Here is a 15,210-nt window from a genome sequence, read left to right on the forward strand (position 1 = left end):
TTTAATTTTCATACCACTAGATATATAGATATTATTCTCTTTATTTTATAAACAAGGAAATGGAGACTCAGAGAAGAAAAGTGATTTGCCTGAGGCAAAAGCTGCTAAAAGGGGCAGCCAGGATGCCAGTAAGGATCTGTTTAGCTTCATGTGCTGCGCTCCTTTCCTTTTCTGAGCCAGCCATGTAACACCTCTGAGTAAATCTTAAATGTATCATTATAGGGTTGTTCAACCTTAACTACTATGATTAAAATTTCTTAATGACTATCACTACCAGTGAATAATCTTATTCTATTTAACCTGGAAGTGAACTGAATGAAACTAGAAGTATTGCTTATGAATAGGCTCATTTACATTCTTAATAAAAACTGGCAATAACTACAAAAATCCATTAATTCAATTTGAATAAAATAAATATTGATACTAGACTTTACATTTAAAGAGACTTGCCTGGCAAGTGAGTCACATTTTAACAATAACCATCATAAAAGGGAAAGAAAAAATTAGAGCAGTAAGTTAAATAAAAGGCTAATAAAACTTGAAGGAAACAGCTCAGTGTTTTCTTTTAAACCCTGAAGAACATCAAATATATATTATGTTGCATTAAGAGTTATTTCAAGAAAATAACTGTTAACAATCTAACAGTGGAGTCAACACTAAGAATTTCAATGATATCCAACTCAAAAATGCATAGGGAGAGTAAAGTTATTTTATTAAATCATGCACATCACGTGTGTTAGTGCAAATAGTTTAATCTGTACTCCAGAAATTCTATTGTACTTTATATCTTTACAAAATAGATTTAAAACAATTATTTACTTTAAAAAATGTAATTCTGAAGTTAAGCATTTCAGAACAATATTTGCAATAACCTATATACAAGAGGTACTGGGTACCACTGGCATATTAGCATTCTGTGGTGGAGTGGCTTCCTGCAACAGAAAATGATGAAATGAACTATATATGACAGCATTTTCTACAAGTCATTTGTGACTAATTCCTCCATAAATCTAGTGATCCTCCCAACAGCAAATCCCAAATAGCTTAAAATATAACCTTTAAAGTATAAACAATGACTGCCAAACATCACAAAGCAAATTATATCCTAAACTTCTATTTCAACATTTGGCTAGGCCTGTGGATTGCCACAGAACATTTGAGCCAATTTACTGACATTCCCTCCCAGTCTTCATTGACTGAAAAATTTAACTATGTGATACTTTAGGATATTCTAAGACCTAAATAAATTTTATTGACATAACTGTGGTGCCGCACAAAACCATAGCTAAACTTCCACTTCTGTGTTTTAAATTTATAACATCAAGCAGTGTTTAGGTGCTTCACTGTGCATGGAACACTGTTAATCTTGGGAATAATGCTTCTCATAAACAGAACGCCCCAATTAACAACAGTAAAAAGAAAATAACCATTTGCATACCTGACCAGGAAATCTGTTGGTAGGTAACAACAGCTCACCTTGAACATGAATTAGCTTTGAAATATCATAACCAATTAAGTCAGTAAAAGCTTATCTAAAGAGATATTAATTCTTTCTTTAATTAAACATGCTTGGAGGAAGAGATGATAGAAAAAAAAATCATGCTTCCTAAAATGCTGTATATGAGAAAATAACTTGGCTTTTAAAGAAAATATCTCTTTAAATACATGAGGTTTAATAAATTACATTCCAATTGACTCAACAGTTTGGTTTACTGCACTGAAATTGTAGAATTACTGTTTTTGCTCCCAGAAATACTTCAGTTTGCTCAAGAAAATACACACTCTCATGGAAAGTTTTTCAAAGTTGATGTCCTCCACATTGTCAAGTCACATTAAGGCTGAACAAGCGTGCACATATTCCCCAAATTATCACTAGAACAGAATATTTTCCAAGTGTATTTCTCCTTAAAAAGAAAGAAAGAAAGAAAGAAAGAAAGAAAGAAAGAAAGAAAGAAAGAAAATCCACGCAAATAGTTGTCTCTAAGTCTTGTTCCCAATAGCTCAGTGGTTTTATAACAAGTAAAAATGGCGTAAATATGTAAAAAATATATATATATGTGTATATATTTCAAACTGATAGGCACTGAGCACACAGGGCCTCTCTTCCCATGTATGTATTGGTTGTCTGATTTGGGTAGTTATCGAATCAGAAAAATGAATTATCTGGTCATTAGAATTCAGAGTAAAATACCCATAAATTTAATGTTATAAATAATTTGGTGTACCAAGAAGCCTACTTTAGGCCACCATAATATTCAGAATCTCAACATACTAATTTAAAAATTACATGAAAAATTGCAAGCAAATTATTGCTTACAGTAGAATAAAGTCACAATTTTATATCCTCTTTATAGATACATTTTATATAATTTAAAGCAATGACCCTATAGCTGTATTCTTGCACTTCTGCTGTCTTAAGAGGTAAAAAGGAAGAAAATGGTTCTGTTTGTCCCCAGCATGAGTGTGATGCCAGCTTCTAAAGGGAGGACGGTGTACGGACTCAAGAAACGCTCTCATGGAGAAGCTCTGGCCAGACCTGGCACGTACAGCACGATGGCTGTCACCGCAACCAGGGCAGCCAACATGGGCATCCAGGGCCAGGGTTTCTGTGTGGAAAGAAACCAAGAGTCAATATCACATTCTTCCCTCTTTTTTCATACCTATTAACCCCTTGGTTCCAAGAGAGTCCTGAATACTTAACAGAATATTAGAAAAACCTTATCTTTACATAAGAATACATTTTAAAAAGAAAACGAAAAAAGGTGAGGGAGTGAAGGTGAGAGGAGAGCCATTATAGCAGGAATGCTTTTAGTGGATTGTTGTATGGAAGCCTATATATATGATATAGCTCAGTAAAGTCTCGGGCAGTTTTCAATTTTGTTACAGTTGAAACCTAATAGTGACTTCTAAGAAACCCTGTGGGCTCAGCCTGCTTATTCACTCCAGTATCCATACATTACAACTAACTGGTGTACTCGGTTGCCTGGAATACATGTCTGCCTAAAATGTTTATTTCTTGATAAAAACCAAATTTGTATGTTGGGCTAGTTTTACACAAGGGGCTGGTAGGTAAGGCGATAGGAAGAAAATGGTCTAAGCTTGATCTTCTAATTTGAAACCACGGAAGACAAGATCAGATGGAGTTCAAGATAGGGAAGTGCTATTAGGACCCTGCCTCTTCAATACTTTTAGTAAAGACCATGTCTAATGTAGTAATGTCATGTGATTATCTCATATGTTCTATTGACACGCATGCCTACTGCAGGCAAGCATGGGTGGGCTATTCCTTGTTAACTTTCAGAGAGCATTATAAAATCAATGCTCTAGTTGATAAGCTTTATTTGTACTAGAGTGTACTAAGAGTCTTACTAAGTTGGCTTTTATTTATTTTATTTTATTTTTTTCCTAAGTTGGCTTTTAAAGAAATATTCTGATGTTGCAGATCAAGGCTCAGAGAGATACTGAATAGGTTTATACTCTCGTAAGTAAATGCAAGTAAATTGGGGTTGAGATTGTGAGCCAATGGCCCATTATGCTAATCTCATCCTTTTTCATCTTCATAGCCACAGTATAAGTAGAGGCAAAGGGTTGAAAAGAAGAAACTCTACACTACGGAAAAGAAGAAGGAAAGGAGGAGGGAGAAGAAAGCTGGCTGAAAACTTCAAAGAGGCAAACGCTTCATTTCTCATTCAAATCTGATTAAACATGTAATGGGGAAGGAGGTACTAATATTGCAGCAATTCATAGTTTACTCCAGTTTGCTAGAGACAAAGACTTAGTTAAAGGCAGCACAGTAACAACTGATTAGGTTGGAATTAATTCATGGTTAGCAGTACTACAAAGGAAACAAGACAAAATGTTACGTGATTAGTTGATTGTTCGGTTCATTCGTATGACACAATACATGGCATACTAAATGAAGGGTTTGCTTCAGGTAACGAAATACCTGTGTGGTTTTGCCATGCACTCTATTACAAATATGGCACAAACAGGTGACGGGGACAAACAGACAAGGACTCAACAGTAGTGCTTGTACCTTTCTCTACCACAATGGACCGAAACACCAAAACAGGAAAGCCAGGAATAGGCCGATGAATACGGCTGGGACGGGTTGTAATATGGAAGGCTAAAGAAGGGAAGGGATATTAAAATCATTTTATGCTATAAAAAAAATCAGATAAGATGATTTAGACCCCAGGAGGGTGGGAAGGAGGGTAGGAAGACTGAAGTAACAGAAGTAATAGCACTCAGGTTTTGCACTGATCCAAACATTTTAAAGACATCTAATACAATCCAGAATGATGGGACTGTGGTACGTAACCACCAGTTTAAAAAGGACAGCTGGAGGCAGTGGGCCATGTGGGTGCCCCCTAATATCCTAATGAAATGTAACATGTTAAGACAGAGCAATGGCAATACCTCATCAACTGATGCTCTGCTTGACAGTCCATTATTTTTGTCCCATAACTGGATTCCATTATTTGATAATGTAGTCCCTTGGAAATGGGCTGAAGTTTATTTTATCCCTCCAACAAAACGTTTTTTTAAACTAAAACTCTCTTGCCTGAGATGGTATTACTTTCAAGCTTAAAAATAAATGCCTTGTGATACAAGTTTCCTCAACCAAGCAAGAGATCTGATACAATGTGTGATAAATATCTGATATATAAAGACAGGCAGCTGAGACTTATGGCTTTCAGTTGTGCTAAATAAATTTAATTTTTAAAATTGGAAGGAGTTACTATGATGAATTTTGTTACAGAGAAAAATGTAGTACCATGAGTCTAATACCATAGAAAAAGGATATTCACCTTTAAGGTAATTACTGGTACAACTAGATGTAATAATAGCCAGGTTACTTTTGAAAAGGCTCTAAATAGTACAGAAGGTTCCATTCTGATTATGCTAGATGTCTTCATAGGTTAATTTAGTAGAAGGTAGCCTGAAATTCTATACTCAGAAAGATATGAATTAACACAAAAGAGAGAAGTAACCAATCCGTTATGATCTGATTTCAGAAAAGTTCTATAATCTACATTTTCAATGCAATCAATTTGCTGAGCATAAAGCCTCCAAACCCAATTTTTATTAATTTCTGAAGGGCTTCCACCTAAGCAACAAGCCTTTATATTCTAAAAAAATGAAGAATTTTTTTTTTTTAAAGCAAAGGACAGTTGAACACAACTCATGAGCATTCTGTATGCAACTGTGTAATTGGATGGCCATGCAACATCACTCTTTTGTACTTGTGCAGCAAAGTTAAGCAGAGTGCTTTCCTCTGTAGGAATGGTGTGGCTTATGCCACTGCAGTGTCCAAGCCATGACAGAGATTTGAAATAAGTCAGAGCACAACCAACTACACTGAACAGCCACTAGTTAGGGCCCACAAAGGCAATGATCACCGAAACGTATAACACAACATTTATTTAGTATAACATCATTTTAAAGACCATCTGGCTTTCTATAAATGAAGAACAAATTAATAGTAAACTCAATTTATATGAAAATGTTCCAATTTCTCTCTCTCTCTCTCTTTCTCTCTCTCTCTCTCTCACACACACACACACACATACACTACAGAAACTCAACAGATAATCTCTAATATTTACAGGAGGTCGAAAAGACACTAAGCATTTTAGGAATATGTCTTAGTGAGAATATTATTAGAATAAAAGGAAAACCATAATTAAGTTTCCATTTTTTTGATACAGCCAAATGCTAAGGAGTCAATATGTACGACTCTTTCTTAGGTGGGTCCCTGGTGGTACAGTGTTTCATTTCTCAGGAGAAGAAATGAAGTGCCATACAATGGCTTGGTGACAGAACTTTAGATTCATCTGGGAAAATATGACAGTTATTAGGTAAAATATTTTCTTGCAAACAAGGCTCTACCTCTAGGTAGTCCTAAGGCTCTTCTAGGGATACAGGCCAAAGGGACAAATTCTTACTCACATATTTGACAGCATAATGATTCCATAATGGAATTTCATAATGAGAAGCTTAGTTCATGTACTATAGGCCTTAATTTCTCAAATCAGTAAAAAAGTCCTCTGAAAAAAATCCATTTCAGGGTTCTCACCTGCCTCACAGTCAAAGCTAAGTCGAGTTTGCAAAGACTTACATTATTTCCTTTTTCTCGGAGCAGCTTCAGGTTGTCTTTACATTGTTTGAGCTCATCTGTGATTGATTGTTTTTCCTGCTCAGTCATTTCAAACTTCAACTTCAGTTCTGAGAGTACAGTCTGTGTCTTTTCATACTAAAGGCAAAGAAAAAAGAGTGTGCAGACTCAACTTAAAATGGGCATGAAGTTATGGTTCTAGTCAGGCTTAATACCAGACCCTATTTAGCCACCTGCAACACCAAAGTCAAGCCTTTTTGTTTTAAGGAGGATAAGAATCATTTGCACTAATAATAGGAAGTATTTAATGTTAACTTTATTCTATGTAATAAGAACTTTCTGGCCTTGAAATTATTAAAAAAAAAAATTCACCATTGTGTCATCTGTTTCTAATATAAAGGGTCACTCTTTCCACTGAGTGAGAAGAGAAAAGTAAAATAATTTTTAAACTGAGCAAAAGAAAAGCAAGTGCAGAAAAACTCTGTAGGCTAATTAAATGGCAAAGTTAGGAAATCTAAGTTTATATCCTGGTAATTAATGTCAGCCAAGCTATTTGAGTCCTGAAGTAAGAAGTACTAACACCCATCAGGGTGTCAAAGTGTTCTGGATAAATGAATTTCTAAGCAAATGAAGTAAAGAAATATATCTAAGGTACTAATCACTATGACTGGGACATTTCTATCTTTGGACCTAAAACTTATAAACATCAATAAATAAAATTTAAGAATCTGTTCCTGATAAATATCTTTCTATGGTGAAACATGCCTCTTCCTGCTTTGAAAAACTGTTCATTGAATACAATTTGATGTTCAAACAGACAAGCTCTCCTTTGAACACAGGTGAGGTCAATGTAAGACATAATATGGCTTTGCCCCTATTTTAAGTGTCCAGGAAGTAGGAATTCTGACTTGTGCTACTTCTAGATACTACATCTTACATGCAAACTGGGCTCCCAAAGAACAAAAACCATTCTGCTGCTGGTTATGCCTCTGTCTTGGCCTCCACTGACCCACTCTGCCATCTCTGAAAGTTTTAGAAGGACGAAAGAAAAGACAAGGGCTGAGTCTAATATAAATACACCATGGGTCCAGCATACCACAAAGGTTTCTCCTCTTTCTGCCTATCTTTTCTAGAAATTTCTCAATAGAGAACACTTTTACATGGTGATTACTTAGGAGCTCTTCATTATGGTCTCCAAAGAGAAATATTAAGCAGGATGCAAATGTATAAAAACACTAATCAGAAGAGGTGAAGGCAGAGGAATTAGAGTCAGCAGAGAGATTACCAATAAGTGGGAAGAAAGATACGGGTTCAGAGAGGGAGGTAAAATGTAAAAGGAACTCCCTGTTACCTAACAGTGTTCCGAGAACACGTCCGGGTAGTATGCCAGACCATGAACTAAGGAATAAGATTTATAGACTTTATGACAGCTTTTTTGTGGGGTCTGTGGATTTCCTTCCAGGAGGCAGAAGCATGCTGGCAGACTGCCAAAGCAAATTCAGTGTACCCAGACTAGTCTCTTAGAACATAATCAATTCTCAATGATCAGATTCTTTACAGTGACTAAAAAAGGATAAGTGAAAACTGCTTTGCTGACCTAAATTTTCCCTTACTTTCCTTTTCCATTATTCTTATATCCAGCCTGCCTTTTACACCAAAGCACTTAATCATTTCTCTGTTCCAGGGGCCTGTGAAGCAAAGTGACAGGAAGGCAGCCCCGTCAGGAAGAGCCTGCTGTTTACCTTCAGCATGTGAGTAGCAAGGAAGGGGGCTCTGGCCCTGGAACAAGGTGGTGAAACCAAACAACTTTCTTGAGTCAGTCTTTGCATGATGGACTTGTGTACTCAATGTTTTATGAATTCTTAAATTATAGATATCCCTACTAAAGATGCTTTCTTAAGTCAGATACAAAGATGATATACCATTATTTTTCTCTTAATACCTGGGGATTAAAATTTACTTTCTCATGTACTTTTTGTTTTTGGTTAAATGTTCAAATACAAGTTGCCATATATATATAAAATTTAATTGTTGGAACAAAAGGTCACCTTCTGCAGCCTTAGTTTCACACCTGGCTTGGATATCATTTTTGCTCCATCTTGCTTTCTAACTCGAAGGTGAAAAACGAGCTCAGTTCTGATTAAGAGGAAAATACCACACAATATTACCAACACCTTTGGTTCTTCTTCATAAAAATAATCATATCTGGCTTGCTTAGCTTGTAAGATTTAAGCCTGTTACAGTGCTGAAGATACATGATACTGTGCACATTAAGCATGATTCTATGAGAGAAAGGAGAACAAAGGGGAAATGTTGAAAGAGAATATATGTGCATTAATAAAAGGTAGTAATTCATTTGCAGTGGATTACATAGATATAAGAACCTCATTAAAGAACATTTTAGTTACAGACTAGTATCCAATAGTTGACATCAGGACAAACAGAAAGAGAAGCAATTTTACATTACAAAGGAGTGTGATGACTACACGTCATTTCACAATGGAAAACACTGAACAAGAAAATAGAAAAGAAACATATTGACAAGTTCACACATATTTTTAAATGTGCTGCATTTAATGCAATCCAAAGCTATCAACAATTTAGATGCTGTGACAACATGCCACTGCCATTTGTAGAAGCAGTTAAAGCATTTCTCACTGATTGCTCAGTGACCAAAAACAGGCAAACAAATAATGCAACAAAATGGCCAATGCATTCAGAGTAACATACAACAGAATAATCTTCCAACCACAGCATTCTTCCCAGACTTTGAAATAATTATGGCATATGGACTGGAAGAACACAAAGTGCTTTACAGTATTAAATACTAGGATATTTACTTTGGCACAAAATTTGTGTTCCAACTTTCCAACTAAATAAAACGAGATTTCTCCCAGAACGCATATCCTTAGCAAGAAGATAAAAAACGAACATATTACAAAATCAATATGGCCACATGTAAATAAAAAATGTTACAGGTTTTTTTTTTTTTTCCCCCTTTAAGAACAAACATGAAGACAGAACAACAACAATCATGTCCATGTTCAGGCTACTACAAGGAAAGGGAAGTGCAAAGAAAAACTGCATTGATTGAACAGATTTTCTAAAAACAATTTTGGGGAAATTTGTTATTAAAGACAAAGAGTTGTCTTTAACTTCCTTCTATGTATAGTGAATCCTTCATTTAAGAGAGTCTACAACTGGGTGGACCCTGACCAGAAGGTCAAGATGTATCAGCCTCCTCTGTTCCCAGACCTGGCCAGGACTTAATGCAGGGAGGAGAATAAGGCGGCAGGACTATACACAGCACTCATTGCCCCTCTGTCAACTTCAACGTTTTGCTCAGAAAGAGGCTGGGTGGGGTATCTACCCCAAAATCAGCCCTCACCATTTTTAACATGATTTTTTAAAAAGCCACCCAGGCCAAGGTTTTAAGCAAAATGACATGAAAAGTGAACATGCATATTTGTGAAGGGGAAAAAAAGGGGAAAAGGGGTGGGAGTGCAGGAGGAAAAAGTAAAAGGTCACAGAACGTGTGTTTGGCCGTCTGGCTATGAAGTGAATTTTAAGAACTTTCAGGCCAGTGTCAATGAAGGGTTTAGACTGAGTATTATGGTGTGGCTCCAGTTTGCTTTCCAAAAGTGTTCTAAGTTAAATATGATATTGTCTTTGAAAGATAAACAATTGAGTAATCTGGTATACAAAGGGCTTCTGTCAACTAACTGGTAGAGAAAAAATTTTAATGTAAGTTTGTATATTTATAGTTTTGAGACCAAATCCTACTGATGAATTCTCTCTATATGGATCATGATACATAGCTAGAAATCACAAAGCAGAGATGCTCCAAGTACCAACTTTTTGACAGGTAATGAGACTTCTGCTTCCCTTTATATCTAACTACCATGAATATCTGATTTGCTTTTGGCTTTAAGTCCAACCATAATTGGGCTCATAATGTCTTTTCGCTTTACCTCTTTCTGTACATCCTTTGCTTGGTTTTCAGCCTTACTGAGAAGAGTTTTTAAATCAGCTGAATCCCGAAGATGCTGTTCTTTCAAGGATCCCACTTGATTCTCAAGCTCTTTCCTAGTCATCTGAAGGATGCTGAGATCACTGGTAAGCTCTAAACTCTGCTTCTGAGAACTGCAACATAAATATTGACAGTTATTCAATTCATGTAGAAACCAGACATAGCAGGAAGTCCAATTTCTTATATATTTCACTAGGAGGGATGGAGTAAATTTCAGAGGGAAAAATATATAAAAAAGAATATGTTCAATAAATAAGCATTAAAATACTAAAAAAATTGCATGTTTAAAGCTGTGTTCTATTTTCAGATAATCAAATATGCACAGAGGTTGAAATCTTAAAAGTGGAAGTAGGAGGTGACTAACTAAATTTTGTTACATCACATTATATTACTTGTTCCATAAAAAGATTCAGTGTGGGGCTGCCCCAGGAAATTAGCACATATTCAACTATGTTCTTATTTAAGTACTTAACAAATAGAATGGGGGACAGAAATGTAGAGCTTAAGAGCTACGGTCGACTCATGTAAAGATAAACCTACTCAAATGAAAAGACACACCAAATTGGGGGGAAAGCATAAAACAAAGAACCAGGAGGCTGGGTTCTAGACCCAACTCTGCCACTGTTCAGTTGTGGGATTCTGAGGAAGTCACTTAACTGGTGCAGTTTCCTTCTCTGAGGAAGCAATTCCTGAGCTCTTAGATCTGTGCCAAGCACTGTATTACACAGACACAAGTAACACGAGGATAGTCTCAGTGCCCTCCAATGTCCAGTAAGAAGACTGAACTCAATAACTTCTGAGGTTGTTTACCAGCTTAAATTCTATAATTACTTTTTTTTATAGCTTGATATAAAAAAAATTTCAATTTGTACACTAGGAAAACAGCTTGATAGGCATGAGTAAAAATTCTTTGTTCAATTTCTCCTACATCACAAAAAAAAAAAAAAAAGACCTACCATAGTGTAACTGTTTGAAAGAATGTGGCTCCCATCTACAACAGAAATAGCTAAAGGAGAATAAAGTTTTCAAGATGACAGTTTTATGCTTCTCAGAATGGATCATAAGACTTAGACTCAATATTGTTAATGAAGGAACTATGGAGTATAAATCCCAATCTGACTGTACACCAGGCAAATTCTTAAGGGATGAGTGTGGCATCAGCCCAATATAGCTAGGAACTAAATGGCACAGAAGACTCTGTAAAGGAAGATTAACTTCTAAATACTACTTATATGCTAAAAAGGCTTGCCAAATAAAGTTAGCCACTAGACCAAAAGTTTAGGAAACATAAAAAATTTATGTGAGTTTCGGCAGACAACTTTGACTAATGATATAATATATTCCACCTTCTGGGACCTAATATTTTTAAACTGTATGCTTCTAACTCATCAGGAGTTTTCTGCTTTTCAACATTTGAAAAAGTCTGAAGTAATTTAAAAAAAAAAAAAACAGCATTTAACAACCTGCCAGATTCTAATTAATTATATCTCAGAGGGCAGCCCTGGTGGCGCAGCGGTTTAGCGCCGCCTGCAGCCCGGGGTGTGATCCTGGAGACCGGGGATCAAGTCCCACGTTGGGCTTCCTGCAGGGAGCCTGCTTCTCCCTCTGCCTGTGTCTCTGCCTCTCTCTCTCTCTCTGAATCAATCAATCAATCAATCAATCTTAAAAAAATTATATCTCAGAAAAGAAGGATCAAGTTTATATCTTTAAAATGTCAATAATCCCAAGGCAGGAATAATTTAAGATAATCAATACTAGTAATCAAAGATCACTATTTCTTGCTTGATAGAATACCAAACTAAATGGATTAGCTAAGATTCCAAATAAGAAAAATTTGAGTGTCTGCATCATGTAATACTCATTTTAAACCAAACATTTTGTCCAAATGTGCTGCCAATACAGACAGTCCCGTTGGTACATATATATACATTCATATGTGTAAATATTTGTGTTTGGACCTTAATTTTATCCTATTCAGATTTTGGAATTGTTTTTATAAAATTTTACATGTTATAATACGTTTACTCTTTGTTATCAGTTATCTCTAAACATTAAAAATACATAAAAATACATATGAATGTATGAAGAGACTGGAAAGACAGGACACTGAAAGAGAAAAGGGTTTTATAGATTTGTTAACACATGGTATTGTAAAAAGGCATCTTAAAAAACGAATCACCACATCTTGTTCCTTCAACTAGTTCTTGATTATTAAAAATGTATAATCTATTACAACTGTTATTCTTTATAAGCAGATAATGAGGCTTACTATTTTCTGATGTATCTAGTCCTTTGTTTTCTCCTAAAGCTTGTTTTTATAGGAACTGACCTTGATCACTGAGTTTCTGCTAACCCTGAGGTTCTTTAGGAGTATAAACACAAGCTAACAAGAGTAAAGACCCCCATTTCTGGTGTACTGTGAGGAAGGAGGTGGATTAATTAAGAGTGGCTTCAATAATAAACATGTACTACTTTCATATTCTGAATCAGAACATAAATAGTGTTTAAATAAAAATATGGAATGGATCACATTTTTAAGGAAAAAATAGATTTTAAACTATACAACAAAAGTTGGTGGGAGAACAGGACTCCACTAAATTTGCTGGAATAAATTTTTGCATTCCTTGGTTTGCTTATAAGGTACTGGATATTAGAAAAATATAACTAGTTTTGGAGAATTCTTGATTTTATATGTATCTGTGAAATTCAAAAGCTGAATTTGTATCTTCCAATGGTATAAATTCTTTATTATAGTCATCTCCTGATTCCCTTACAAACAGAAGGAATCACTGGCTTGAAAGAAAAACAACTTATATTTGAAGTTTTTACCATTTAGTTTATAGGACTAATTCAATCACGAAGTATAGATATTTGCTGTTTTTTGTTTAGGGCTTTGGTGGGGGTGGGGGGCTGTAGTCCATGAATGTGTATTCCTTGAGTACATCAAAAGGAAAGGAAATGTAGGATGACAGTGAAAGTTAAAAAACAAAAAAAATCCCCCAAAACACACAACCTGCAGTATTGTTAGCATGCTTAACCTGTTAAAATAGCCAAAAAGAGTCTAGCTGAACATTTTGCTCCAAAAGGGTATTTAAGTATCAAATTTAAATTTAATTTAGATGAAAATTTAAGATAAAGAAATATTCTGAAGCTAAAAGAGTTCTTGCATACTTGTGCAATTCTTTTTCTTGCCGCTGCAGTTCTGATGATAACAAAACATTTTCCTTTTTTAGAGAATGGCATTCGGTTTCCAATACATTCCATTCCTTTCTCAACTTCTCTAGTTCACCTAAAATAGTCCCAAAACATATTCATTAATATAGGAACAAAATTTCCATAATAATTTAGGGGATAAGGGAAATATTTCGGAGAAAAACGTACTTGCCCCCTCCCTTAAGAACATGTAGATTTTACATGGCTATTCTTTGGTTCTTGTTTATTTTGCATCTGTACCTCAGGTGAATCTCATTACCTTGAATTTGAAGTAATATTTTCTTCCCATTTCACTTTTATAAGACAAATAATTTCAGTAGTATTAAAGTAAAATATAAAATTATAAATATTTCAGTTTATTGTAGAATTTGCAAACCTGAAGAATGTTTATAGCCCCAATAATAAAAACATTGCTTTATACAACTAAATTGTTATCAAAGAGAAAAAAGCCCAAATGATTATTTTGTGCAAGTTTTATAATTGTAGGTAATCACTGTCAAGAGTTAAGAGCTTTATGTAAAATATGTGCACTCACTTTGTAGCCTTGTTGCTTCCTCTCTCTGCTGGTCCTCACACTGCTGACATCGAAGCTGAAAACTATTCTGCAGACTCGTGATTTCTTTCTCATATTCAGATGCTGCTTTCCGCCACCGCTCAAGCTCACCTCGCACCTTCTTAAGCTCTTCTTGTAATGAGGCAATGTCAGTGTCCCGCTCAGAGGCAGCCTTTTCTGCTGCTTGATGAAGGAGCAAAATTTCATCTCGGGCACTAAGCAGTTCATCTCGAGTGCTTGTAATTTCACTGTCCTTCTCCTCCCGGAGATTCTCAATATTGATGTGTAACCTCTGTAGTTGGGCTGCAAAAGTATATTTATCCATCATTTTCTTTGTCCAAAGCGATTACAAATAAATAAACTGCCCAAATGGGATTATAGTTACTACACAGCCCATGCTGTCAGAGCTGTTTGTTGCTTTTGATTAAGCAGTCCAAGCAATACAAGTTTAATGCAGAAAATGTCAAAATACCGAAATACAAAGAGTAAAAAACCAAAGTGATCTTTTTATTTCTCCCACACAGTGAAAGTTGCTTCTAGCATTTGGTATTTATTCTTCTAGATTTTTTTTAAAAGATTTTATTTATTTATTCATGAGAGACACACAGAACAGAGACATAGGCAGAGGGAGAAGCAGGCTCCCTGCAGGAAGCCTGATGTGGGACTTGATCCCAGGACCCCAGGATCATGACCTGAGCCAAAGGCAGATGCTCAGCCACTGAGCCACCCAGGCGTCCCTCTTCTAGATTTTTTTTTTAAAGATTTTATTTATTTACTCATAAAGACAAACACACACACACACACAGAGGCAGAGACACAGGCAGAGGGAGAAGCAGGCTCAATACAGGGAGCCCGATGTGGGACTCGATCCTGGTTCTCCAGGATCACAACCCAGGTTGCAGGCGGCGCCAAACCGCGATGCCACCAGGGCTGCCCTTCTAGATTTATTATATGCATTTTATACACATGTTAAAGCAAAAACAAGGAGGGACTATAACATATATAGTGTTCTCTATCTTGCTGGTTATGAATATCTTTTAATAACAAAAAAAATTACATTATGACTTCTTTGATCCTTTATTTTAGACATTTTAGGCTGTTCAGTTTTTAATATAAGAAATACTGCTTATAATGTAATCCTAATTTTTTTTTCTTAGAATGAATTCCTAGACATGGAATTACTTGGTTGGATAGTATGCAGTAGTGAAATCTTTGATGTTCTTGATTCAATTTTCAGTTTAAATGTCAATTCCTTGAAAAAGCTTTCTCTCATGACTTATCTAAAAAATGCCCTCT

The 15,210-nt window shown here is 35.6% G+C and overlaps 1 protein-coding gene across 50 annotated transcripts in view; it reads right to left on the reverse strand.

Moving 5' to 3' along the window:
* Positions 1–691: 691 nt before the first annotated feature.
* SLMAP (sarcolemma associated protein) overlaps positions 692–15,210 on the reverse strand; it is a 142,533-nt gene continuing 128,014 nt past the window's right edge. For 25 of the 50 annotated variants that reach the window (XM_072720671.1, XM_072720656.1, XM_072720663.1 and 22 more), the window contains 6 exons: positions 13,897–14,217; positions 13,320–13,437; positions 10,090–10,261; positions 6,122–6,256; positions 4,037–4,126; positions 692–2,606 (listed from right to left, as the gene is read on the reverse strand). In XM_072720671.1, coding sequence (XP_072576772.1) covers positions 4,043–4,126; positions 6,122–6,256; positions 10,090–10,261; positions 13,320–13,437; positions 13,897–14,217 — 830 coding nt within the window. In that variant the 3' untranslated portion in view covers positions 692–2,606; positions 4,037–4,042. The remainder of the gene's footprint in view (positions 2,607–4,036; positions 4,127–6,121; positions 6,257–10,089; positions 10,262–13,319; positions 13,438–13,896; positions 14,218–15,210) is intronic. The other 25 variants (XM_072720669.1, XM_025985892.2, XM_072720662.1 and 22 more) reach the window with 1 other exon arrangement.

The sequence above is a fragment of the Vulpes vulpes genome, chromosome 9, assembly GCF_048418805.1.
Source record: "Vulpes vulpes isolate BD-2025 chromosome 9, VulVul3, whole genome shotgun sequence".
NCBI lineage: Eukaryota > Metazoa > Chordata > Mammalia > Carnivora > Canidae > Vulpes > Vulpes vulpes.